General features: G+C 37.8%; 1 protein-coding gene across 7 annotated transcripts in view; it reads left to right on the top strand.

Moving 5' to 3' along the window:
- VPS13B (vacuolar protein sorting 13 homolog B) overlaps positions 1 to 27,425 on the top strand; it is a 483,190-nt gene that overhangs the window by 428,086 nt on the left and 27,679 nt on the right. For 6 of the 7 annotated variants that reach the window (XM_087749030.1, XM_087749012.1, XM_087749022.1 and 3 more), the window contains 13 exons: positions 1,146 to 1,495; positions 7,559 to 7,720; positions 17,256 to 17,411; positions 18,706 to 18,969; positions 19,123 to 19,206; positions 19,374 to 19,549; positions 20,052 to 20,222; positions 20,880 to 21,081; positions 22,087 to 22,275; positions 22,729 to 22,875; positions 23,989 to 24,272; positions 25,830 to 25,957; positions 26,538 to 26,737. In XM_087749030.1, coding sequence (XP_087605156.1) covers positions 1,146 to 1,495; positions 7,559 to 7,720; positions 17,256 to 17,411; positions 18,706 to 18,969; positions 19,123 to 19,206; positions 19,374 to 19,549; positions 20,052 to 20,222; positions 20,880 to 21,081; positions 22,087 to 22,275; positions 22,729 to 22,875; positions 23,989 to 24,272; positions 25,830 to 25,957; positions 26,538 to 26,737 — 2,513 coding nt within the window. The remainder of the gene's footprint in view (positions 1 to 1,145; positions 1,496 to 7,558; positions 7,721 to 17,255; positions 17,412 to 18,705; positions 18,970 to 19,122; positions 19,207 to 19,373; positions 19,550 to 20,051; positions 20,223 to 20,879; positions 21,082 to 22,086; positions 22,276 to 22,728; positions 22,876 to 23,988; positions 24,273 to 25,829; positions 25,958 to 26,537; positions 26,738 to 27,425) is intronic. The other variant, XM_087749047.1, reaches the window with a different exon arrangement.

Here is a 27,425-nt window from a genome sequence, read left to right as displayed (position 1 = left end):
ATTACAATATATTCATAATCAAATCATACCAAGACTGACACTCAACGTCTAGCAAATAATTTCTTATCTGTCGGCTACCTTTATCAGTACATAATCTTCCTCACTACTACGCTCCAATTCCACATGCTCAATCTTTAAAATTACACGTACTGGAAAAAGCAAAAATCAGATTAAAATCAAACCCAGCTGTTTCATTTTTCAACAGCAACTGAGTTTATGCTGATGCTGCTGTTGTTATAGCACCTAAAGGCCTTAAGTTTTGGGGCTGTGTTGTGCTATGTTATACGAGAAGGGAGCACAAAACTTATTGTATCCATTATGCTTTTGTAGAATAATAGGGCTTGATCCTGGAAAGTGATGAGTGTTTTGGTTCCAAATCTGTAGAGCACTTGAGCATATGCTAATTTTAAGCATGTGAGTAGTTCCAGCAACATAAATAATAACATCAATGGAAATACTTGCATGCTTAATGTTACACAAGTGGTGTACGTGCCTTGCAGTGTCTGCTGCCACAGTGTTCAGCACTTTGCAGGACTGAGACTTCAGTGAACACGATAAAATCTTTTTTATGATGTATTTCTCATGCTTTAGTCTCGGGATACTGTTTTGTTTAATTTCTAGTATTATGGGGTAATATGTCGCATCTCAGTGGGTTTGTGGTCTCGAACTCTCTATATTTGCAGCAAAGACAATTTTCATTGTGGAGCCTGTTAGCCTGCACGGTCACATGTCAGCAAATATTATTTTGCTAATTTTTATTGTATTCGTAATGTGCTATGTGTGGAATATCATATACATCTACTATAGCAAAAATTCTCACAGAAATATGGTCTCTGCTCCAAATAGATGGCAATCTGAAGTATTGTGCAGTGTGCAGATAAAGCAGATTGGCTGGCTGGTCTATTTACCATGAAAAGATTTTGGTTTGCAGATACTTTTTGTTTGCAGCTGCTATTAATTACAGTTCTATTTTACATCTAATAAACAGTGTGAACAGGATTAATTTCCGATTTCAGAAATGTCAACTCTTTTATGAACTTTACTTGGTTTCATCATATGTACAAGCAGATAAAACACAATTTACAAAAATATACAGAATGTGGCAGTAGTGATGTTGTAGTCTTGTTTGTTCTTTTACTTTTCAGCACCACCAAAGTTTCTTCAGCCGTTTTTATCTGATAAGAACATGCCATCTGAACTAGAATACATGGTCATTTCCTTTGATGAGCCTCATGTATATCTTCGTCAGTGGAGTGATGAGTCGATGTTCCAGGAGATCCAGTTTTCAACTCAAGCCGACTGTAAACTTTTGGAGTGCCGAAACGTGACTATGCAGAGTGTTGTGAAACCTTTCAAAATCTGGGGACAGGTTGCTATTTCCAGCAGCACAGTAGGAAGGCTATTGGACTGCACAGTAATGGTGGACCCCATTTTCATCAACTTCGGCCAATATGCACTTCATTCTCTAAATACAGCAATTCAAGCTTGGCAGCAGGTATGCAAATACAATAGTGAGAAAGAAGTAGCTATTGTGATTAATTTAATAGCAAATTAGAATACCAACTGCATTCATTAAAAATATTCCAAGATGTAAAAGCTTTAATTTACACTAAAAGTGTTTTTTACTAATAAACGTTAATTCCATGATAGCAATGAAAATTAGGAGACTACAAATGCTATGTGTAAAGGTAAATGTAGACAGAACTGCTTGAGTTTCCGTGAAACTACATGGATTTATATCAGAATAATCAGAATCTTGGTCTTGAAATGCATAATATTGCATTAGTTTATGAAAAGGTGAGTGACGCATGATATGTGAGCACAGCGCAGTCTGAGCGGTACAGCATATTGTTTCCAGCTACTACTTCTCTCCTTATTGAAGTTCAACACTAGTTTCGCATTACATTCTGTGCAAGCAGCATTAATGGCTGAAGCCCGTTCCAGCGTAAGGAACCTTGCTTCTGCAATGACCCCTCGAAGGCCTGTAATTCCCTTACTCCACTATAGCCTTGAAATCAAATCATTCTCTTCATCTGCCTGAAGACCTATGTGGAGCCTGGGAATTAATTACCTATCATGGCACTACAATAACAAAGCCCCCAAAAAAGGATAAAACATCTGTTTTATATCAAAAAATTCTTTTTTAAGGGCATTCCATGGTTTTCTTGTTGCAAAAGGACATTCATAAAACAAGATCTAGTGTGATTTAAATCTTTACAGCTGGCTCAAATATCAATGTGAACAAAAATCTTTGTAGCTCCAATTTCTGTTTTTTGTCATATTTTGAACAATGCTTTTAATAAAAAACAAACATAGAAAGTATAAGAGAGTCCTTGGTAGGCTGTTTAAACCCAAAATATTTCTGACTTAGTACTAGTCCCTCATCTAAGACATGTGTGGCAACTACTGCAAAATGGCCTTCAGAAAGGTCAGTTTCCTCTTAGGATGGAAAAAAAAAATCTCTCAGACATAGCTATACATATAAATAAAATATGGCGCATAAATATTTAAATGTTTTAAACCACATCACAGTGTGAATGACTGACTGACTACTCTGTGCCTTGAAGGAATATATTGAGTTGAAAAAAAATGGAATTGTATATTTGATTAAGTAGAGCCATATGTTGCATAGTATATTGCTGACAGGTACATTCTATGAATAGTTGGTACTGATTTATACATGGATTTGGCAATGTTAACATGAGCCACAGGAGGATATACTTCTGTAATTGTTGCTGTAATTTTCTCGTTTCCTCTCATGTCAAGGGTACTTGCCACCATGTTCTGATGTGGTGGGTATCTAGCCCTGAGTATTCGAGATTAAAAACTTGCATCGCTTTGAAATTAGGGAACAGTTAACACACAAGTGGGTTCAAAACGGCTTATTAAATTAATTGTTACCAAGATGTTTTGTATGTGGCTTTACCTCCAGATTGGGGGGGTGGCACGCACTGCACAGGGAGGGAACGAATTTCTCAATGATAAGCATTGTTTGATGTTTGCAGTTCACATAAAATACAATATAAATGCTGCCAACTAGAAGCATGAATTTAATAAGCAGGAAAGGTTATTTGAATTCTCCACATATTTTTTACTGGATTAATATCTGAAACAAGTGATGTTGTAGTCAGTGGACAGACAGATGAAGCATGAAGCAATTTAGCCCTGCACCTTTAGGTCAAGAGTTCAGGATTAACAGAAGCCTCTGTCAGTGTCTTTGTTTCCTAGATATGGACTGATTTTTTTTTTTTTTTTTTTTGTTTAAGTAACGATGAACATTTTGAAAGTAGATTAAGCCTAAAAAACACCAGGCATACAACTTGCTTTATACTTCTAAGTCACATGCTGAAAATCTGAGAGGATTAGCACTTTTTAAAAACAGTTTCCCCTTTTGAAATATTTCACTGTCTAATCTGAAATCCCTGTTTAAATACAAGCAGTAACAGGCTAATGCCCATCTAAATGCAAAGCTAAATTAATGGTTTTAATAATCAAATAACTGGACAGGGAACTTCTAGATTGTTATTAATTTAATTTTATTATTTAATAATAACATGCAGAGTATCAAGTGAGATAGAAAATGCATGTCTCCTGTGAATATACATGGGGGGATGGTTTTTTCCCCTTTATTTGGGCATTTAAGCCTTCGCAAATTGTTTTAGAGCATTAGTGCTTTGTGGTATCTAGAGACACAGGGTCAGCTGAGAAAACAGCTCCCCAGGTATGGTACTAAGTGAGTATTCCTGGGAAAAAAAATCTTCCTTTGTGGTTTCGCACTGCAAATGTTTTCCTAAACCCCTCAGAAGATATAAAAGCTCCTGTTTAAACCTGTTTTGAACCATCAGAACTTCTTTTCCTTGAGGTCCGCATGGTGCTTAACCTTTCTATTGGCAGTTGCAGAAGTTTGCTTAATGAGCTGGGATCAGTCGGAGTGACATCTGTGATCACGGTAGTTTCCCCATCTTTCTACTATAAGCATAAAGAACAAAGGGAAAAGGTACAGAAAACTTGCATGTAGGTTCAATTTAACTTTCTGGCTGATAATGTCAGGATACTGCCATGAGAATGAAGTTTAAACAATCGGAAGGAAAATGTTCTTTTCCCTTAGAGGAACTTTGAGGGAGATAAGAAATTGCTAAAGACTTTCTGTCCAAAAAACATTACTAGGTACTAAGGAGAGAGAGAGTGTGTGTGTATGTGCGTGTGAGAGAGAGAGAGAGAAGGCTTGCACAGGTCTTCGGTAGCTTGTGAAGCACACAGAAAATACCTTTGTGCATATAAAGAGGCCTAGGCTTTTATGTTTGTTTTTTTTTTTTTTCCCAGATCCAGAAATGCTTTGAAATAGCTGTGAGCTGAGACATGAGCAGAAAGCCCAGAGACAGGGAAAGCCTGGTGACTAGTATTATGTGGGATGTTTTTCCCCTCTCTGAATAGAATTCACAAAATATTTGGAAGCCCAATAAAGGAGAGACACTTTCCAGGCCTCTCTGAGAGAAAAGAACAGCTGAAAAATGATATAACGAGGGGCAGGAAATTGTCCCCCAGGAACTGACCTTAATCTGTATCTGATTCAGGCTGTTGATCTTTTGCTGATTCTTTTGATTTGCTGTTTTAATTCAGAGAGGGAATTTTTTTCCTAATCCACACTTAGGTGTTTTCAGCTCCTGGAGTCATCATTCACCGCTTCAGCATCATTGCCACACAAATGGCCCAGTTCTATTTGTTTTTATTATGTCTCTTTTCTCTACACTCTTTTACCAATCAAGATTTCCTCACTCCATCCTTCTGCTGATTTTTTTTTTGGTCCCTTTCTGCTTACCCTAGAAGCTTCTGCTGTCAGACTTCAGCAGCAAATTTACCCTGTGTTGGGTGCAGGGAGCTGCTGCAGCTCCCCAGGGACCAAGAAGCATGGGTGGTACTCTGTCTGGGAAAAGTCTCCTGCATTTACTGCAAGGAGAATAAGAGTTGCCTAGAACCCTGCCTGTACAGTGCGTAGTTGCCATACTGAGCTAAAGCACCCCCAGACTTCCTTGATGATCCTTTAGTCAGCTGTTATTACCAAGACTTGAGGCATCAGTAGCTCTCTCTTAAGCCTGGCAGTGTGGAGCAACACCTTATTAAGCAAATCTTGATGTTTCCTTGGTTAAAACTTTGGAACTGTTATGAAATGGAGCTTAAAATATCTCTTTTGCTTAACTTTGAAAAGTGTTGCTGTTAAAAGCAGTGGATTCTAGCAGCAAATCTAGCATTTACGACTCATGATTAATGGCAGTCATTCATCAGCATCAAAACGTGTGCAACTCTATTAATAATCCCTGATGGGATAACATTCCCCCAGTACAATTTAGGAGTTCTATGCATGCCAAAAACTTGCTAGATTCTCTTTTCCTACAGTTTGTGTTAACGTACTTGAAACTAAGTTAGTTAGTCAGTTACTGAGGTAAAAAGAAGGAAGTTCATCATCTTCTGCTGTTGTTCTTCCAGTCTGTGCGTAATCAGCAAGAAAATGTATTGGAGTAAAAAAATTTTCTTAAATTCCCCTGGGGTTATATCTAGGTTTGACTGTAACAACATGCTGAGCTCTGTGGATAGTAAATCCTCCCTTTTAAAAAGAACATTTTGCAAAGCTGTAACAGGAAAATATATGTATTTGTGGTAGACTTATGGGTATGTGGGTATGGCAGCTTGACAGTAAAAAGTCATAGATCCACCACTAGAAAATGCCAAAATAAACTCTGCACTCTGAAGTGGCACTGTAAATGTCAGCCTTTAGCATACCCAGATCTGCTACCGAATGCGATACAGACATATTGCTCTGTAATGAGTTTTACTCCTTTGAAAAAGTGAGATTTTGGCTATGCTCAGCTGACTCTTGCTTCACAGAAGATACCTGATTTTATGCAGAAGAATTAATGAGATTTGGAGAGAGGCTTTAATCTAAATATTCTGATGCTTAAATACTTCTAGGGTGAATAATTTTTTACACAAACACTCCCAGCCAGTCATTCTGACATGCAGTCACAAAAGGAATCACAACCTGCACCTTAGGTTCTTCTGAAGTTAATAATGGTAGTGAACATACATGCAATGATGCTAAATTGGACATACCTTGCACACTTCACTTTTCAGAAAATCTGTTCCACGTGTATCACCCAGCAGTGTGCTACAAGCAATGTATCAAACTCTTTTTCATGGATAACTAAGGATCCATAGGGATCTATGAGGAAATATTTTTCTCTCTCTCTTGTTTGATCTCTGAATTTCTGCAGGCTTCCAGGCACATTGTTATCAAAGAACTAAAGACCCATATGATCATAGACAGAGGAGGTGCTAGCTTCATTATGTCCATTTAAAGGTCCATTGAGAGAGCAAGGAGGGGAAACAGAATCAGCTCTCAAAGACCGTGGAGGTCCCATAAGTTAGAGAAGATGTCATGGGAAGAAAGGATGAGAGAAGAGCAGCTGGGCTATATTGTGGAGAGAAGAGAACCAACCAACAATAAAGCATTGTCAAAAGTGTGTGCTAGGAAAGATGGGTCAAAAAGAGGTAACAAAAAGCACAAGAAGATTAATTCTTTGTGTTACACCCATTAAATAGCATGAAGACTATCCAAATGTTGCTTTCTTGGAGTAATTGTTCTGGTTGCTAGATTGTTGCTTGTAAGTGGAAGGTGCCAGCCCAGTAGTGACTAGGACAGAAATATATGAGAGATGATCTCCAAATCAAATTGTCAGTCATACTTTGACCTCTCCCGTATAGGGGATTAGAGTTCGTGCCTTCAGGGGCGGAAGACCTGTAGCTCTGGTAATTTTTACGACTATCATATAGTCTCATTGTGTCAACAGAGTGACAAGCAACCAGATGAAAAGCAGAAAGAGAGGGATGGAAGGATGCTGCAGGCAGGAGAAAAAGTATTGTAAAATCTAGAATACTTTTAAAACCCATGATAGTTTTTGATTTTTCCTATTAGACTGTCAAATTGCATGATGCATTTTCAAACTAGCCTCGTGGAGCTGTGAAAATACTCCCCCCATGTCTCCAGCTTTTTCTTTAGTTATTTTTTTAAGTGTTGTGGTATCAGGAGAGAGAGAGTCTTCTGCTGCTGACCCACAGCAACGTTTCGAAGTTGAAGCAGCAGCTGGGGAAGAAGAAGTGCAGCCTGTTGGCCTGTGAGATCAGTTGTCAAGCATGGAGAAACCTCTTCATGCCTCTCTGCTCAGCCCGTCGTGCCCCACCTGCCCTATGTGACATGTCATTTCCAACTGAATTTAATTTCGTTGAAGTCTTTTACATCAGTTAGGAAATCTAGTTTTTATTGTCATTTTAAATCTTTAGAGATTTGCATTACAGAAACATAACGTAAAATATGTTAAGTCTTAGGATATATTTTGTCAACCCAAACACTAGTTTTTGCAGAGTAGAGTACTGTGAGACCAAAGATAATGGCAAGAGATCTTGAAGCATTTCTGTGTTGTAACAGTCGCCAGTGGGCAGACAGCTGCCAAATGTCTTGCAATTAATCTGATGCTTACTGGCTTTCATATCCCTTTCCTTTCAGAACCAATGCCCTGAGGCAGAGGAGTTGGTCTTCAGCCATTTTGTGATCTGTAATGACACACAAGAGACACTGCGGTTTGGCCAGGTGGATACTGATGAAAATATTTTGCTGGCTAGTCTCCACAGTCACCAGTACAGCTGGCGCTCTCACAAGTCCCCACAGGTATGTCAGAAACAGCCCTTCGAACGCAGCAATTGCTAAAGCTGACTGGTGGCTTTATGCATTGATTCTTCAGTTTTCTCTGTGGTCTCGACTCTCTCTAATGCTCCAGTTCTTTCAGGAGCCATACGCTGGGGCTGCATCAGAGAGAAAAGGTAAACAAAGAGTGAGGAAAGCCAGAAGTGTTTAGAAGTTTACTCGAGGGTAGAACTGGATGTGCACAACCGCTTTCTGTAAAACTGAGCGATTGTGGAAACTGAAGCTTCTGAAAAAAAGCAAAAGAAGATCGCTTGCCAGGTTTTTATAACTAAGTGATCAGTGTCTGTTTTCTGTGATGTACATTAGAGGTTTGGGGAATTTTTTTAATGAATTGTTTTTACCAGAAGCATCTGTTCACTGAAATTGTTTGCAGAACAGGGTCAAACTGGACAAATCTCTAAACTCAGCATGTGCTTGCATTAGAAGAGATTTGAAATTGTCAGAAACACCCCACTTACGTAGTTTAAATAATGCAGTTTCTGTTTCTTGGGTGTTTTTTTAAGGATAAACACTGAAACTGAAATAAAAGATTTTAAAATTATCAACAGGAAATATTTCAATGAAACCATGTTGTTGGTTTTCTTGAGTGGTGGTGAAAAATGGACTTTTCATCTTGATTCAAGATACGGCAAGAATTTAAATCTAAAAAAAGTGTTTATGAGGTAGCAAAGCCATTTCTTCTCTCTTTTTAATATACACCCAGCTCCTGCTGAGTGGGAGACTAGAGACCTGTGCCACCCCACTTGCTGAGCAGCAGTCCGGCATTGAAGAGTTACTAAAATTTTTACAGATTGTAGGAGAAGTGTCGTGGATGGGGGTTCCTAACTCCTCTAGAGCCCTGGAAAATGCCAGTCTTAGCATGTGAGAAAGAAGGTGAAATTTGGATGATAAATCTAAACAGGAGCTGTGCCCACTTCCACTGCTGACAAGTTTCAAGTTTCACTGGGAAGCAGAGATGGTAAATTTACTGTGGTTTTCCTTCATATGTCAGTTGGTGGATATGCAAAACTACTGAATTTTACATTAATGCGGTAATCTGTGCAGAGCAAATTCAGCCAGAGTAAACAGTTGCAGTTGACACTGAAGTCAAGGTGTAAGTTAAGAGGAAAGCAGGTTAATAAAGGACTGTCTCACCCCAGCGACAGAGGAGTTGCTATAAACAGTGTGCGCTGGTGTAATAGTGCATGGAGGGAGAGACTTAGAGACACTGGAGTACTGTACATCCCTTGTCACATTTTCAAAAAAGACGTATGTTTTCTTATACAAGCAAAACGCCTGTGATGCCCAGCCCATGGGTGAGCAACCCAAATGGGTGACTATGATCTGTGCAACTGGGCAAGTGTCAGCTTGCAAGGCAGGATCCCCACTCATCAGGTGACAGTACTCGCACTTGTGTTACGAGTGATGTAACTCCCTCCGGTTGTGTGAGGGAGAAAGAACGACCAGGCTTGTGGAAAGCTAGCTAAATGTGGCCCATATTTCATAACCAATTATCACTTGCTTTTGTAGCAACCACCCAAAAAGTCCTTTAAACCTTTTCATAAACACATGGAAAAAGAAGGCAATGCTTAAAGCAATTATAAATGAAACCAGAACTAAGTAAGACTTTCCTCTTAACAATTTTTCGTATCCATTTTCTGGTTACTTATATAAAATTATTCAGTTGAGAGAATCCTCTTTTTGACCATCATTCTAGATTCTAGTTCTGCTAATAGTGTAGTTCTGATTATGGTGTATTTCTAATAATGGTGTACTTCCAATAATGGTGCAAACTGGAAAGAGTTTTGAAAATGAGGATTATCTCAAGCAAAGCGAGAAATAGAAGAGTTAAAATTGCAGCTTGTTACCGATACTTTCTGTCAGTTGCAGCCCAGCTGCTAAAGACCACCAGCACAATATATGGCATTAGCCCTGCAACACCTGGAGAACGTAAATATTAAGACATTGATCTTTAGCTTGTCCTTTGCCGTTTTCATGGCCGCTATGTAAGTTTCTTATTAAATGAAAAACAAAAGTGCAGGATGAAAGGTGGAAAAGTCCAGCAGAAAACCAAATCTCACATTAGGGAGTGGGTGAGGTGACAGTAGGAACTTCAGATTCATTTTTCAGATATTCATTCTTCAGCTGAAAGTTGGTGATGTCAAAGGGTTTCCCCATTCTGTTTTGCTCTGATCAGATTCAGATTCACTGAAGAATTGGGCTGATAAACAGTCAGGAGTGTCATGTTGGATTCCCATGTCCCAGGAGATGGCGAAGCTAACAGCTCACTCCTCCTGACTCAACCACATTGCTGGCCAGCAAGCTCTTCTAGTAGGGGGGCTATACCTCCCTTTTCCCAGCCCTTGGAGTAATTTCAAGAATTATTTCTGCTCTTTTAACGTTTTTCAACAGCCATCTCTTGCTGGGAAATTTAGAGACTAAAAAATAGCACTGAGGTAATTTCACTGAAAACATATGGAAGCACAAGCTTTCCACACACTGTTGAGATAGAAGCAAATTTTCTTTACAAAAGTCGGAGAGTCTTGGCATCCATCTATAAGCCTTGTTCATTTGGTTAATGTTAAATACAAATCACTAAGTTTAGCATGCTTCAGAAAGGCACTTCATCTAAACAGTCTAAACAGCACAATCCTTTGTCATTTTAGATCATACGAAGTAAGTTTGTTTAAATATTATTACAAATGTTGTCATGTAATTTTTTTCAATGATTAATATAAATCCTTGAAATGAAAACAACAACTCAATTAAGACATCAGGTTGTCCGTATTATGCTATGGCACTTTTCTAATTGTTTCCATGCAAAACTATCTAGCAGCTTATTATCCAAAGGTCAGAATAATGCCCAAGCATGGACAAACCCTCCAAGTGTCATATTCATGGAATGCTAGATGACTTCATAGTTATGAAATTATTTCATTTCTCATGATAATTCCCAACTTGCCAAGTTAGTGAATTTTAAGAACTCTGAGAGCAGATTGTAAGATAAATGTGAAATAATCCATACTTCTGCAGTCAGGGACTTCCCTCCAGGCATTAGTTCATACTTGACTTACTTGACTTACTCTTGGGGATAAAATGAGTTAGGACAAGGTCTTAGATACCACATTCTCTTACTGGGAAAGAAAACCAACTTGCACAACTTCGGCTGGCTCATGTTTCTTGTTACACAGGCACTAAGAAGCAGCGGTTGCCATGAAATACTTTATTTAACCTCTGCAAAATGTTTTTTTAGTATGGCAAGGCAGTTCAGTTAAATGAAAATAAATAGCTTTAAAAGGATTATATTTCTTTCACATTCACATCAATAAAATTTTCCATTTTTCTTTTGCTAATTAAGCATAATGAGAGATGCAGTAATTGCCCATTTGAATTATTTAACACAATTAAATATATATACCTAAAATAAGTTATTTTTGTAGTAGCAGACAGTTATATAATGCTTTATTTACATTTAGAATTAATTTTAATATTAATGAAGCTACTATAGCCTATAATTAAAAATTGTTCAACTTTTTCATGTTACGAAAACAGCTATAGCACGCCAAGGATTTGGATTTATCAGCTATTGATGGTGTCCCTCCAACTGTTTGGCTTAACTTAAAGCTCCTTCCTTCCTTCACTTTTTCCCAGCCCGGATCTTCTACATTTCAGGGAACCTAACCTTTCTCTTTTAACTTTCACTCTGATTCCTGCAAGTCTCGCTAGTTTGGCTAATATTTCAGTAATAAGTCTGAGGTCTGATGCTCACTCTTCTACTCTGCTCCATCCCCCATGTTTTCCTCAGATTTCATGAGGCTTTGACCTTCCTTAGGGATAAGACACCCCCAACTATATAGTCCCTTTCAGAGTTGGGCTAAGTCCAAAACTGATGATATTTGAGGTTTTAAGCAATTCTGGCAGAAGTTGCCAGACCTCGTGAGTTCCTTTTGCAGATTTTAATGAAAGTTAGAGGTCTGTTAGATATCATTAAAAGGGAAGAGACTCCTGTGCTCTACAGACAACACTGGCTCCTGCATTATTACTGGATCCAGTCAGTGCTCCTTATCTTGATCTTCAAGTTGCTTTGTGGGATGGGCCCCAGTTATGTCAAAAGTCATGTTTGTCTCCAAGACAGCTGTGTTTTTTAGGAGAACTGGAGCATATGATACATATGGTGAAACTCTGAAGTTAGAAGAGATCAGATCTTCCTAGCAATTTACTCAGAGTTAAGGAATTCTGTCTTGCAAGACAGTAGGCAGTCAGAGGGTCCCACTAGGGATCACAGCACATGTAAAAAACAGCTATTCATGTGAGAGTCCCCTGAATGTATTCTGCAGAGATTGCTTGCGAATAAACAGCAAAAATCTTGTATAACATGCTAGTTATTACTCGTTATTTTCCCCACGCTCAAACTTCAGCGGAGTCCTCTGAAGAAGCAAAGAATAATGGATCTAAATTCATTATTTTGCTTTCTATGCAAAACACAATGTTGCACAGGGGAAGTCTGCATTTAAAGTAGAAGCTCTCAAACCTTTCTCCAGAGTCTTCTCCCAGGGTTATAGTAACAGCCCATTTTCACTTTTCACCGTCCTTAACTTGAAGCAGCAGGTGTAGTGGGTAAAAATCAGTTCCTATGGTGATTTGGGCAATGACTTCAATGAGAATGTGGCCAAGTCACTGGTTATAAACAAAATAGATGTATTTCTTATCAAAGTAGGTAAATATGCCTGAAACAGGTATGTCCCGCTTTATTGCTACTTATGTAGAATTTGAGGGGAAATATCTCTATTATTTGCTTTTCTGTTCTTCTGAACATACATATATAAATTCTTGAATAGATATTAGTAGTGGTTAGTATATTAGTAATACCTTCACTGGAACCCATTCTAAGGTTTTTTCTTCTCTTATTTTAAATAGTGTGCCTGCAAAGCATAACTTCTGCTACAGTTTTGTAAACACAATTTTTAAAGGCAGCTGTAGATTTGGAAATAGCTTTAAGAACTTCCTTCTCATTCTCCTACAAAAAAAAGACTGAAGCCAAATTTTAATTTATGTTGCATCTCCAGCAGGATCATAATTCATTGTTATTTATTTCCAAGTTGCCATTCTTTCAGGTATTGGATTATATAAAGTGTAAGATGATTTACAGCACTCTGTGGGTTCAAACTTAGAAACTGTGCAGTAGTCTGTGGGTTCAAACTTAGAAACTGTGACTTATATATCAGTTATTATTGGGATGTTTTCCTTTTTTATTGTTTAGGGATGTTACAGATTCTCTGCACAACCTTTTGTACTTTACATAATCCTCCCCGGGTCATTTACAGAACAACATCAGGCAAAAAAGTTTTATGTTATTTTACACTGTTCAAGTAGTGAGAAATACATTGTTACTTTCCTTTGGGGTCCCACATTCAAAATCAATGGTTATGTTATATGTAATTGACTGTCTAGATAATATGTGGGGCAGATAAGAATTGATATTATCCACGAATCACATGAACCCTCATAATTTGGTTACGGTTCCTTAACCAAAAGAATTTTCTTTTCCACAGTGTGTAGAGCTAGTTCGTACCTGTGAGGTTCAGGCCTGCTTTGCAGGTTGTGTTGAGGCTTGCAACGCCTCCAGGAGCCCCTGAGGGTCAGTTTATCTGCCAAGCTTGACCTTTTTTCTACTAGCCAGCGTGGGGGTGGTGGAAATTGCTTTCTCCTGTGCTCCATACTGGCCTTCTGTCTTACAAAGGATGATGGTGTAGAACTGGTCAGAGCTCCCAGGTCCCATGAGAAAATGACGCCATACTGAAATTCAAACTGTTCTGGTGGCTTCTGCAGCTGAAAATGCGCAGAATGGACATTTCATTCACTGCTTTCCCAAATACTAATTGATTTTATTGTTGTACGTCCTAATCCTGGTCAAGGGCCAACTTGTATTGTGAAAACACAACCAAAAAATACCGATTGTCCTTCTCCTTTGATTTTTCAATTAAAAATTGCTTTAGCTTCAAGTCTTAGAATTCAGCTCCCATCTCCAGGTCTCCATTTCCTCCATGCTGCTGCATCATCACAGCTTTCATTTTACTCTCTCGCATGTTTCAAAATAACCAGCTGCTTCCACACCATTAATTAGGTCCTCACTTGATTCCTCCCAGTCTCTCAGAGTTGAGAGCAATAACCCTTATTCTTCCCAAAAAGCATTTTCTAGTTTCACTTAGAAGACAGATATAATCTAACTACAGTGAAACCAAGTTAACTTTGGTGGATCTACAAGCAACGTAGAAATCAAATTTGTATCACTAAGCATTTTGAGGGCAGAAGCTTTACATTACTCATACAGCTGGAAAATGCTGCCTTTTCTGGACAGGCTCCATTCTTAGTCTCATTTTTAATCCCCATTTTAGTCTTCATGCCTTGTCATATGACACTTAGCTTTATTTACTCAGATCGTATCCTTCACTCACACATAGCTGAAAACCTAAGTAAATTTTGAGGAGTGCATAGAAACATTCTGTGAAGAGATGTGATAAAGAATACAGCTTTTCTAGCCATTTGCTCCAGTAGGAGCAGCTTCATCTTAGTCTACCTCCCTGAAAGCAATTTCTTTCCCTCTCAAAACAGAAATCCATAATGGCTCAGAATTACAAATCCAAACCGCAGCAAAGTCTAGTCAAAACAAAAACCACTGCTTTATCTGTTGATATGTTTCCCTAACAGAAAATGCAGAAATCAAATGGTTACACAAATGAGTGCCTATCTTCACATATACAATAGATAGTCTGTTTTAAATTCTCTCTAAGCTATAAATTGCCACTTATCACTGGATTATGTTTGTTAGAATGCTTTTGAAGTCCATTGAATATTTTCTGTACTTTTTTGCAATGACTTCTCTTTTCTCCTAACATATGTACCATACTTAGCTAGACTTGTTGAACTTTTTTTAAGCAGAGTGTCTCATAAATACTTAGAATTTACTTAAAGCTTGATAAATGAAAGGGAGTTACATGGCAATTGCCGTGAATCTGTAGTATTAAGTCAGTTTTACAACATTAGAGCTCTGCCTTGTTGAGTATCTAACACCACCTATTATGACGTCTTCTGCTAAAATAATGTTAACACCTGATTACTTAATTTTCTAAAATTACTTCAATTTTTATTTCCTGCCATATAGCTCTAGATCGCTTAGTGTCATTTGCTAACTACTTCTAGCCATGTTTTCCAGAAATCTCACATTTAAATAACTGATTCACCCAGAGATCCCTTTGCGTTTTCCTGGAATGCAGTTTCTTGGCTCAAAAGTAAACTTAACGCAGTACCCAGTTCTTATATTGTTATGTCATTAATACAAATATATTAGATAACTTTAAAATAACTTACGAAGGCTGTTCCCTTTGTATGTAGCATTTACCAGTATACAAATAGTATGTTGATAAAATAAGAAGTTGCCAATATATGATAATAGCTCTTTTTTATTTTTCTTTCTGAACCATGAAGTTAAATGCAGACTAATCGTTGTGCTACAAAGAAATTAGTAAGGCAGCATTTGGGAGCTAATGACTGCTCAGGGAAAGCTGACAGCGTGTTCCTTGGGAGCATTCAACTCGTGAGCAAAGCTGTTTATACAGGGTGGGAGACATCCTAATGTTGGAGCTACATACAATTACTAATCATCAATTATGGCATTTATATGACATCTATCTTTGGAGCGCAGCATATTTTGTGTGCCTTCTAGCTGAGACTGACCACTTAGTACCTTTTCTCATTATTTGGCTGTCATTTCCAGCTACCAGTCTCTCCAAAGCAAACAGTTTTCTTGTTTCTCTTAGTTTTCATATGTGATGAGATTTATTCCCAACTGCCTCTGTAAGAAACTGAACTGATTCCAGCCACTGCAGTTGGATTTTTTTGTTTTGTTTTTCCTTTTCTGTAACTAATACTTCAGAATCAAAGCGACATATTTGTTTGTGAGTTCGAGTGTCCTAGTGCACAGCTTCCCTCAATGTATTCCTGAATATAAAGCTGTGCCCGCGCATGTGCACATCCAGGTGCATGCCCGTGTGCGCACTGGCACATATTAGCCTTTGTGCTTCCAGTGTAAAACTAACTTGAATCTGAATGCAACAGTCATCACTCTTACAAATTCAAAAGCCACCCACTGAATGGATGTTATTGTTGTGTGTAACTTGTGCTGAGGATACCACAAATTGCAAGCAGGCTACTGAGTTGTAACATCTTTGAAAGTTGTTGCTGCGGTTGTTTCTTAAAACAATATAAAAAACCCAACATCCAGCCCTTCACTGGGCCCAACTGGCCAGACCCATGGCCAGTGCTGTCTCTTTCTGGAAACAAATCATGGGACAACAGAGTATTTACAAGTTTCAATTTTTGCTAGTGTAAATAATCAAACTTTGGGCCTGATCCTGTTCTCAATTACTTAAATTAATTAATGACAGATGTCCAAAATCAGAGTGAAATTCAACCCTCAAGAGAGAATTCCCACAAGGCCTTTATATAACTGTTTTAAAGGACTTAAGTGATGCTTAGGCTCTGTGCTGGCCCTCTGCAAAGAATAAATTTTACCCAGAATGCTTATTGCTTTGATCCCTTATATATAACTCACATCCTTAAGTTTGCACAGCCACAAAAGATCTATACAGAGCTAAATAGCCAGATCTTCAGCTGGCGTAAATTTATGTAACTTCATTGACCTACATGGAACAGTACCAATTTTCACTACTCGGGCTTAAAGAATCTCCATGGGATAGAGGTAAGTGCGTATGGTGGGTAAATGGATGAAAGGCTCTTCAAATGATGAAAGACTATATTGCTCTGGAAGTGATTTAAGTTAAACTGGAAAAAAGCCACTCCTTTTCCGGCATAAATCACACAGGGAGTATAATTATGCAGTTAAATTTCTTCTCATGCAGTCAAGCTTGAACTTGCCACCACATTTGTGTAAGAAATGAAATGTTTCCCATCTCTCAGCAACATGCTAACTTCTGCATTTAACACACATATATATGTGAGCTAAACAAGTATACATACAAATAGATTTGCATCCATCTTTATTTTGAAGGGAAGGGTATTTGTAATTTTCTGTCTTATTCTGAAGGCCAAAAATCTGGCCTCGACCTGTGTTCCATATCACCTTGCTGGTAATAAAGAGGGTGAATTTCTAGAAAAGTTTCAAGGGCAGTAAAGAAAATCTCTTATTTCCTGTTTTATGCTCTCTAATCCACGTACCCTTTTTTTCTGAACAGTTGTGTGCTGGATTTTTACCATGCTAAATACACTGTTAAAGCAGGTAATTTACAGAAATGCATGATGGATGCAGAGCCATCTTACGGTATTGTTGATTCTTCTGTTTCTATCTGAAATCACAGAATGAGTGGATCATTCAGAGAACTGGTGTGCTTAGCATTGCTGAGTTTTAAAACCAAGAATATTTCTCTGTCATGGGAATTCCTATCCTACTGCAAGGCTTTTTTTTCCCAGTTATATATTGAAGTAGTAATTGCTTTCTTTCCAGCTGTTACACATCTGTATTGAAGGCTGGGGAAACTGGCGGTGGTCTGAACCATTCAGTGTGGACAATACAGGGACCTTTATTCGTACCATTCAGTACAAGGGCCGGACAGCATCACTTATTATCAAAGTTCAGCAGCTCAGTGGAGTGCAAAAGCAAGTAAGTATTTGATCCAGTTTGGAAAAAATGAGTAATTTAAACTGTTATCTGTTCACAAATTAGTCACTTTATTATGGTCTGAAAAAAACCAAGTATAACAGTCTTCTGAGGGCATTTTGGGGAGTTTTTACAACTCTTTTCTTCACTTTGGTATGAATCTTAGCATTTAAAACCTCAATTACCACCACATATTTTACATGTTCCAGTAAACATCCCTTTGTCTGGTTTTTAAGTTCTGACAGTGCTAAGTTACACGTTTTAAGCTCTTGAGAAGCAGAATTTTTATTTTTTTTTAAGAAACTGTTCATATCTTATTCTGGGTTGTAATTCAGGCCTTGGTATTGTTAAAAGAGAAAGGAGTAATGACCAAATTAACATTTGAAAATGGGCTGCTGTGCAGCAAGTTTCACATACTGTCTTTGTAAAGAGAACTGTAGTAACACTGCAGTCATTCTGCCTGCGTTGGCAGAAGCCAGAGCATATGGTGGACATAACATGTTCAGCTCATGGATATGGCAGAGCGCCTTATGTTGTGCAACAGAAATACAGCTGATCAGACAGGAACAGTGCCTGGCATCACTGAAAGCCCTGCTGAGATTTTGCTTGGTAGGTTGTAGCTGTGGTGCGCGCCCTCATTAATGAAAAGCAAATGAAGATGGTTGTAGCAGGGATACACATGGAATGCTGTCCCTTAGTGTAACTTAAAGAAAGTCAGATATATGTTCTATGATAAACAATTCATGTATTCAGCAACAACTCAGAATGTAATTTGGTCCTTTTCTAGGTGGGTGCACTTAAAAACAAAAATATGGTGCAGACATTTAATGGAATTATAAGCTTTAAAACAGCAAACATACTGAAAGGTCTGGATTGTGATGGCAATGTGAGGTGTCAGTAGAAACCTTTCTTCTCAAGTACATCACTGTGTCTGCTATGAAAGGGCTCAGCATTCAGAGACCATCACAGCACTCTTAAAATCCAAACCAGAGCTATGTGACCCATGGGCAGTACTGCTGAGTTCAGTAGGAGTGAAAGTGGATATGTTACATGTTTCTTTCAAGCCCGGATACTGCCTTAGCAATATTTCAAGCGTTTTAATGCCTAGGTTTCTATGAAATTGCACATACATTTGGCCAATAAAAATAATGTTTTACCATTCACTGCCTTCAGCAGTGCTTGGAAAAAACTAAAATAGGGAGATTATTCTTGTACAGGTTTTCACTCTATAATTCAATTTTGACCTTTCTTTTTCACAATTGTTTATATATGAGCTGCATATTTTTGTGTGTTTTAGATCCTAATCTGTGGAAGACAGACAGTCTGTAGTTACCTTTCTGAAAGTATTGAACTGAAAGTGGTTCAGCATTACATTAGCCAGGACGGACAGGCCGTTGTTAAAGAACACATCAACTGCCTTGCAGCCAAGCAGAAGTTGCCTTCATATGTCCTAGAAAACAATGAGCTTACTGAGCTGAGTGTGAAAGCTACAGGAGATGAAGACTGGTCCCGAGACGTATGTCTAAGTTCTAAACATACAGAACACAGCACTGTCATTCAGGTATGACTAGAAATAGGTTATGGAATATAGCATAAAAAATGCCTGAGAGAACTGGGGACTTTGCATTTAGACTTCTGTTTCATATGATGAAATGTTGAACATTATCATCCTGAAATAATTTTAGCGTAACGCTGCTGATCTCTCTGCGTACAGGTACCATCTTCAACGAGTTCAATTACATATGTGTGGTGCACAATTTTGACTTTAGAGCCCAACTCTCATGTGCAGCAACGATTAGTAAGTACATTTAATGTCTCTGAAATCTACATGTTTATGCCTTATACGTCATATAATAAATTAAGGGCAGAATGACCCATTTTAAAGATTTATTGATAGATTGTTTCAACAGCTGTAATACTGGAATAAAATTATCCTTAAATTGGTATATTCTTTTCTTTTTGTAGATTGTTTTCAGCCCACTTTTCATTGTAAGGAGCCATCTTCCAGACCCAATTATCATACATTTAGAGAAAAGAAGTCTGGGACTGAATGAAACGCAAGTGATTCCAGGGAAAGGACAGGAGAAAGCACTGCAAAATATAGAACCTGATCTTACGCATCACCTGACATTTCAAGCCAGGTAAAATACACGCTTTCCTTGAAAATGGTTCATTTATATGGAAAAGAAGGAATAATTTACCTTTTAACTTCTGGTGCATTTTTTCCAAGAGTATGGCATATGCAGAGGAGATACAAGAGAACAAGCATATGTGGCCTGAAATGATATGATAGGAAATATTAAATTCAATATAACTGTCCTAAGCACGTTGGCTTTTGTGTGCTTAAGCAGTCCACGTTCTTGTGTTTTGAAAAATAAATTCCTAAATGATCTTGAAATGTTTTTTTGAGAATATTGAAGAGTTTCTAGGGTCTCAGACACAAAGATCACTAGTGTCATAACAAATTCATGCATGTCACTTCATGCTCAGGAACTTGTTAGACATCGTAACTTGATTCATCCATGATTACCTTGAGAGTGTTCCTACCGCAGAGTATGCTTGGAAAGCTTCATCGAAGAAAATGTTAGTGCTACTAATGCTTGGCCTTGTTGTGCAAGTGACTGATTCTGTTTTCAATGACAGGGAGGAAGATGATCCATCAGAGTGCGCAGTCCCTATCTCAACCATGCTAATTAAACAGATAGCCACTAAATCCCATCCAGGTGGCAATGTCAACCAAATATTGTCCGACTTCTATGGCACCGCTAATCCTTCCCAGCCTGCATGGCCATATAATAAGAAGGATTCAGACAGGTAATTCTTTGCTAAACCTTCTTCATGGTTGTTGCATTGCCTTTTCAAATAAACTGAAATCATGTTCAAGAAGACTATATGTGATCAACGTTGAATATGTTTTCAGTAATTACATGATTCCTGTATGTAAGCTGCAGAATCTGTCGCAGGTGGGAAAAAATGGAGGTCAGCCTAGGGGCTGCCCTTGATTACACTGAAAAGATTGCATCAGCAAGGATGAAATAAATGGAACTAAAAAAAAATGCACCTTCTTTAGCTCTAGAGCCTGTTGTTTATTCAGTAGCTGTTTGTTTGAGTACAGAAACAGGGAGTTGCTGTAGGAGGAGTTGCTGAAAAAAATGGAAATGTGATTTTATGACTACAAAAGTCACAGGTTAAGTTCTGAAGGATAGTGGTAATTCTGTTAAGGCATTTTTTTAATTGACCAAATTTAGGTTGAGCTTATGCAGTTAAAAATATGTCTTTATAGCTTACGTGTAGCTAGATCTGTCTGACAGCATCTCAGTATGTTCCAGAGTGATTAGGTAAGAGGAGATTGGTTTTCTATTTCAAAACCACAAAAGCCTTGCAAATTTCTGAAAATGATGGCTTATCATTTGTAATCTTGAATTCATTATTCCTTTGACTTTATCTTTTTGTTTATTTGTTTTTGAACAGCAATGAACAACTCTCCCAATGGGATAGCCCAATGCGGGTAAAGCTGTCGGTGTGGAAACCGTATGTTAAAACCCTGCTGATAGAACTCTTGCCCTGGGCTTTGCTTATCAATCAGTCCAAGTGGGACCTCTGGCTGTTTGAAGGAGAGAAGATTGTTCTTCAAATACCTACTGGGAAAGTAATTATACCTCCCAACTTCGAGGTAACTTCACCCTTCAGGTTAACAGGCACAGTTCTGCTAAACATTCTGATTTTGAAGAACGGTTATTAATCCAGATGATTCCCACTTTCCAGTCACTGTTTCTGTTAATCATATGATGAGGAGTAGAAATAACAGTAGAAATTTGTCATGCTGACTGAGCCGCCGAGTGGGTAGCACGACATACTTGATAGCAATGTTTGAAGAACAACATGTCTTAAAGATGCATAGTTAAAAATAGTCTGTAAGACACTGTAGGAAGAAGACCTGCGTGCCATCTGATTCAGCAGCTTTCTCTCCTTCCTCCCAATTCAGCCAATGAATCCGCCGCATGGGCATAATGTAGCAGCCCAAGTAGATTGCTGTAGAGGCCAAATATAGACTTTGGCCCCTGCTGTGCCAACCTGTCACTTGGGAAGTGTGTTGACCACAGGAGCAAAGCTGACAGCCTGGAAGGAATGTTATGTTTGAGAGTGTTTTAGGTTGAGTTGTTTCATAGCTTGTATGCTACCAAAAAAGGTTTGATAATGAGATCGGGTGAATTACAAACAAGGAAGATTTTTTAGGATGCCTGCCTTCCTGAATTCAGAGTTTTGTGTAATGCATCTTCTCACATACCTTAGCTTGGCCAGGCACATGCTTTTTTATTGCAACCCCAATATTCTTTATTTTTGGAAGAATTAAAATAATTTGACAGAGGAGCTTGTCAATTCCAGTTGGACAATCTGATACTTCCTGTTTATTTTGCCATCTTTTTCCCCCCATGTACATCTGTTAATAAATAAAAGGTCTGCCTATTTACACATCTCAGTGTACACTATGGTCTTGATTCCACCATGAAGGTCAGTCCCATATCCACATTGTGGTTTCATCTGTCCTTGTACCACATAGAAAGTATCAGAGGGAGAAAGGGAGGAAATGAGATTGACTTCATACTGGAAACTAGATTTAACTCCAGAAGTGTATCGAATTGTCAACAAGTGATGATCGGTCTTTTTTCACTTGCAGGAAGCTTTTCAGGTTGGAATATACTGGGCAAACACCAATACTGTGCACAAATCAGTGGCAATTAAACTGGTTCATAATGTGACCTCTCCAAAATGGAAGGATGCTGATAATGGGGAAGTAGTAACATTGGATGAAGAAGGTTTTGTTGAAGCTGAAATAAAGCTTGGTGCTTTTCCAGGTCATCAAAAGGTTAGAATAAAATTATTATGATTTATAACTTTATAATTTAAAAATGAAGTCATATAGCAGATGAAAGCAATCAACCAAATGTATGTAGTGTGAAAGCTCCTCCCTAATTATGTTAATACATGTACAACATAATCATAGAATCATAGAATAATAATGAGAGTATAAACAATGTATGAAGTATAATTTAAAGAATTAGATCGCCAAAAACATTCTGCCCAACTCATCAAGATAATACAATATCTCCTGGAAAAAGAATTAATGAATTCTCAGTCTTGTTTCTCAGTCAGCATTGACAGATGCAACTCAAAAGTATGTGATGTGGCTCCAGTTATGAAGTGCATGAATGTAGACAGGATTTCCACAGTTAATAAGAAAACGGCAGTTCTGTCACTATATTTCAATACCTTTTGTAGTTTTGTGTGCAACCTCATCATCATTTTTATTATCTTACAGTTGTGTCAATTCTGCATTTCTTCGATGGTTCGACAAGGTATACAAATTCTACAGATAGAAGACAAGACAACAATAATCAATGATACATCATATCAAATCTATTATAGGCCACAGCTTTCTATTTCCAAACCCCACTCAGGAGAAGAGGTAACGCACTCTGGATACTGTTTTTGTTTGTCATCTGCGGTACATGGGTGTTTAGATTTGTGTGGTCTCAACTGCATATGGTCTCAAGAGCTCAAACAGAAGTCTTTAGACATAATAATGATAAAGTATTTTATATCATTTTAATTTAAAATACAGAATCCTGGGTAAATTCAACTCCAGTAATTAACTGTGATCAGAAATCTGTGCAAAGCAGGAGATTCTTGCACATTGCAGAATTAGTTCTGCCTGTTCTCCATCTGTTCAGGCACTAATGGCCATTTCTGTAAAATAGGCAGCGTAATCCGTAGTAGCTGTTGAAATTGTTCTCAGAATTTTTACTGAGTTTGCGTGTAAAAGAGGTATATTGGCCTGGCAGGCTGAAAACTTTTTGTTATCCATTTGGGAAGATTCCAGTTATCTGAACAAAGCTGCAGAACTAGAGACATGCCCAAAGTTTATGTATATCAGTGAACTGCATCAAATCGTGAATATCAGTTTTCTAATAATCACACAGTATATTTAAGGACTAGCTTACAGGGACCAAAATGTATGCATGGTCAATATATTTTAATCAACCATTTATACATATTTATTGAAGATTACATTTATAGTAAAATATGTGGAAAGAATTCTCAGGGTCAAACTTGCTAGAGGAGTTGGCAGATAAACAAATTTTTAAAGTTCCCTATTTCTGTATTGTTTTCCTTCTCCATTAGTTTTCTTTACATTGCTATCTACATTTGCACATCATGCATTTTGTGGCAGTCTTATGGGATGGGGAATTGGAAGAATGTTGAGGCTAAAACCCATTCTTAGTTTTATATCTATAAATGGATTTTCTTCTCACAGTTGTGTTACAGTGATGTGACTGTTGCTTTTGGTAGAGTTATGTTGTGCAGCTGAGAGTGGACTGTGAATAACTGCTCAGTTAACTGCATAAGTATACCTGAAGACAGAATTTGGCTAAATAGCTTTTAGTGCAATGGACTAAGTGCAACCTTTAGTTAGTTGTGGTCAGCTGGCTACTTGAGACTCTTCTGTGCAAGATCAACATGAATAAATTCCCTGTTAGGAGCCAGCATGTCGTGCTATCACCATCTCTCTTCTTTCCAGGACTTCCACTCATCAGACAGTATGGTGTTCAGCGTCAGTCCAGCCGGGGCACCACCCAGTGAGACGCTGAGCGCTGTGCCCTGCTGGGACCTGATGTCGGACAGCAGTCCCTTAGCTTCAGGGGCACCTCTCACTGAAAAACGCGTGCTGCTGAGTTTCAGTCCAGGCGGCTGCACTGGGAGTTGTGAGCCGTGGAGCCTACCAGCTGTCATTAAACAGGAGTTTCCTAGACAGAGCGTGGCGGTGCCCACAGGGGTTTGTAGTGAAAGTGGATTTTGTACCAGGTACTGTACGCTGAACCGTCATGAATAATGAACTTTGCTTGTTGCTGTAAAGCCTCAGCTAGTAATAAACCAGAAGAGATTAACGCAAAAGTCAGACTAACGCACGCCCCCTGTATGTAAAGGCAAGTCTTACTTTAATGTGAAAATTATCTTTTGATGTTTTTCATGCTTTTATTGTAAATGGTTTAATGTTATGACCATGTACAAGTTGTACAATTTTTATAATGTATGGGCTGCTGGTTTTCTACGTGCATACAAAATAAGAGCATGAAAAGTTTATATTCGAGATTATGGTCTTTTTTAATCTGTCAGTAACAATTTAAGAGTTCAAGGACAGTGTGAAATAATACAATACAAAAATGTAGGTTTTGTTTATAAAAGGTAGAAATGTATTTTAGTAATAATAATAAGAGGATAAACAGGAAAAGCAAAAAAGGGATGAAACTATTTTGAGACTACAACAAGGAAAGATTTCCAAGTTTTAAAGCTTGAAATATCCAAATGTGCATTCCACTTATAAACAAATGCATCCAGCTAGTTAAAAATAACAGTCCAATGACTTGTCAGATGCCTAGCTTTAATTCTCAGACCTGATATCTGAATCTATTCATGCTTATGCTGGTATAAACAAGAAACAATCTGCTGAAATCAGAGAAGCTGCCTCAGTATATATTACCAGCCATATGATCTTTCTCTTGCCTGAAGTGCTTGATATCATTCAAACCCTCATACAGTTCCTCTGCAGGGTCTAAGAGGTATCATTGTGGATACTAAAGATTCTCACACAGACTTCAGATTAAAAAAAATTTAAAATGCAAAGAACAAGGAAAGGATTCCTTATAATTCTGAGACCAGCATAGAGGATCTCATGTTGCTGATCAAATTTTCAGGCTGCTTGGATTTTTAAAATCACCATGAGGTGAAGTTTTTTAGAAATAGCCAATAAATTTACACAAGAAAAGAACAATTTGTGTTTATGTATGAAGACATTTTATGTAGCTAATGAGTAAAACTAAATTACTGTATTTTCATTTTGGAAATTTATGTAGTGATGATCCATAACATTAACATTTGAAAGGGCGATAGCATTGTGGATCATTCCAGGGGAGCAATCAGTTACAAATTTATGTATTTGTTAAAAATGTCTTTCATGTGTATCAGAGAAGTATGCGTGCAAATTCTTCTGGAAAATTTTAAAGATTTATGTTGAAAATTCGGGCCTACAATCTCATGTTTTTAATTTAATACAAATCTCTGCGGGCTAAGGCTCTCATCTTGCAAACACACGTGCTCAATTTAACTCATGAGTAGTCTCTATGAAGTGATTTCTTCTCTAATGTTGTTTTTTGTGCTATTTCCACGTGTTCTTCTGTTTAAATATAATTCACAGTGGAGATATGTACTTGCCTAAATGTATATAAGTATCTGTGGAATTGGAACTTGATCATAAAGAATCTTACCGATGCTAGTTTTGAATGTTTTTAATTGTCCAGAGTAATAATATGTAAAGATTTCATCTAAAACATGCATAATCAAATATATCTGCTTCTGTTTTAGAGCTATAGCACTGACTTACCAAGAGCATCTTGGTGTGACATACCTAACACTTACAGAAGATCCTAGTCCTCGTATAGTTATCCACAATAGGTGTTCCGTTCCATTGCTTGTAAAAGAGAACTTCAAAGGTAGGTAGTATGCAGTAATTAGAAACAGTGCACTGTTTCCAGTACAAAGTTGAGTTCAGTATGTGTTTTGGTTAGAACAAGAACTTGATGCCCTCATAAAAGTCTGTCTCAAAGTGAGAGACTCTGGAAGATACTGAAGCCTGGAAGCTAGTGGAGCTAATTGTGAGGTCAGGAGTATGATCTTACATGGCTCCAGGCTTTTGGGTCTCCCTGGTTCCAGCTGTCAAGGTGGCTTGGCTGTAGAAAACTTGTAGGCAGTGGAGTTTTGCTGACATCAGTTCGATCCCATGGAACATTTAAATCTCAGATTTGCAAATGTAACACAAAACATATTGCCAAAATTCCAGTTACAGTATGTTAATGTAATGATCAGTGGAACATTATTTATGTAAATGTTAGTGACATAAAAAAGAAAAGGAAAAACCCCAAACGCATAGAATTCCAACCAATAGAAAAGTAATGTTTTTATTTATTAGTAGTATTTCAGGCAGAAACTTCCTTGTTTGTGTAAGCATAGGTGAGTTTTGATTTAATACGGGTTTTAGAAAGCCCTGATCTTGTATATTTTATAAAATTTTAGATACACCAAAGTTTGAAGTTTATTGTAGAAAGATTCCAGCTGAATGTTCAGTTCATCATGAACTTTACCATCAAGTCTCCAGCTATCCAGATTGCAAAACAAGGGATTTACTGCCCAGCATTCTTCTGAAAGTGATGTCATCCGATGAATTAGTAAATGAATGGAGTGATTTTGTGGACATCAACAATCAAGGAACACAAGTAAATCATTATAAACTTATTTCCTAGTTCACAGCATAAATGGTTGTCTTCCTGACCTGCACAGTATATTGTTCCTCTGCAATAAGCATATCCTTTCTGTTGGTTTTGGGGTTTTTTTATTTAAGTCTTGGGAGCTCTTCTTCCTAAGCCCATTCCTGTGGAAGTTTTAGAATACAGATTACCTTCTTCAGTGGCTGTTTTTAAAAATAGCTAGATCAAAAATACAGTCTTTCTAGTGCTGAATTTTTTCACTTCTTTTTAATCAACCTGATGTTCCCTTGAAAAATCAGTCCTGAAAATTTCTGGCCCCTATAAGCAAAGAATCCCACAGGATCCAGGAAAACCCTTCTGTTCGGTAACTTCATTATCACAGGATTTTTATCCTTACATGTGATAGGAATCATCACTGTCATTCTCCCTCTGTGTCTTCACAGAAGCTACGCATGTCTTTCTAAAACAAAACAAAACCCCCCTTTTCTTTCCTTCTGTTATTTTCCTCCTGTTTTGAGGTAAATGAAAACTTCCTTGACTGGAGTAATTCTTTTTGATGGGAACTTTTTCCATCTTTGAAGTCATTAGTTTACATGGAATCAACATAAACTGCTTGGTTCTTTGAAAGAAATAGTAGTTTCAGATGTTTTCCCTGGGGACCAATCACAAAATGCTCTTGATTATTGAGTGTTATGTT

This window comes from Nipponia nippon, unplaced genomic scaffold (assembly GCF_047370975.1).
Source record: "Nipponia nippon isolate SJK-2023a ecotype South Korea unplaced genomic scaffold, ASM4737097v1 scaffold_1, whole genome shotgun sequence".
NCBI lineage: Eukaryota > Metazoa > Chordata > Aves > Pelecaniformes > Threskiornithidae > Nipponia > Nipponia nippon.
This window is presented reverse-complemented; position numbering and strand designations above follow the sequence as displayed.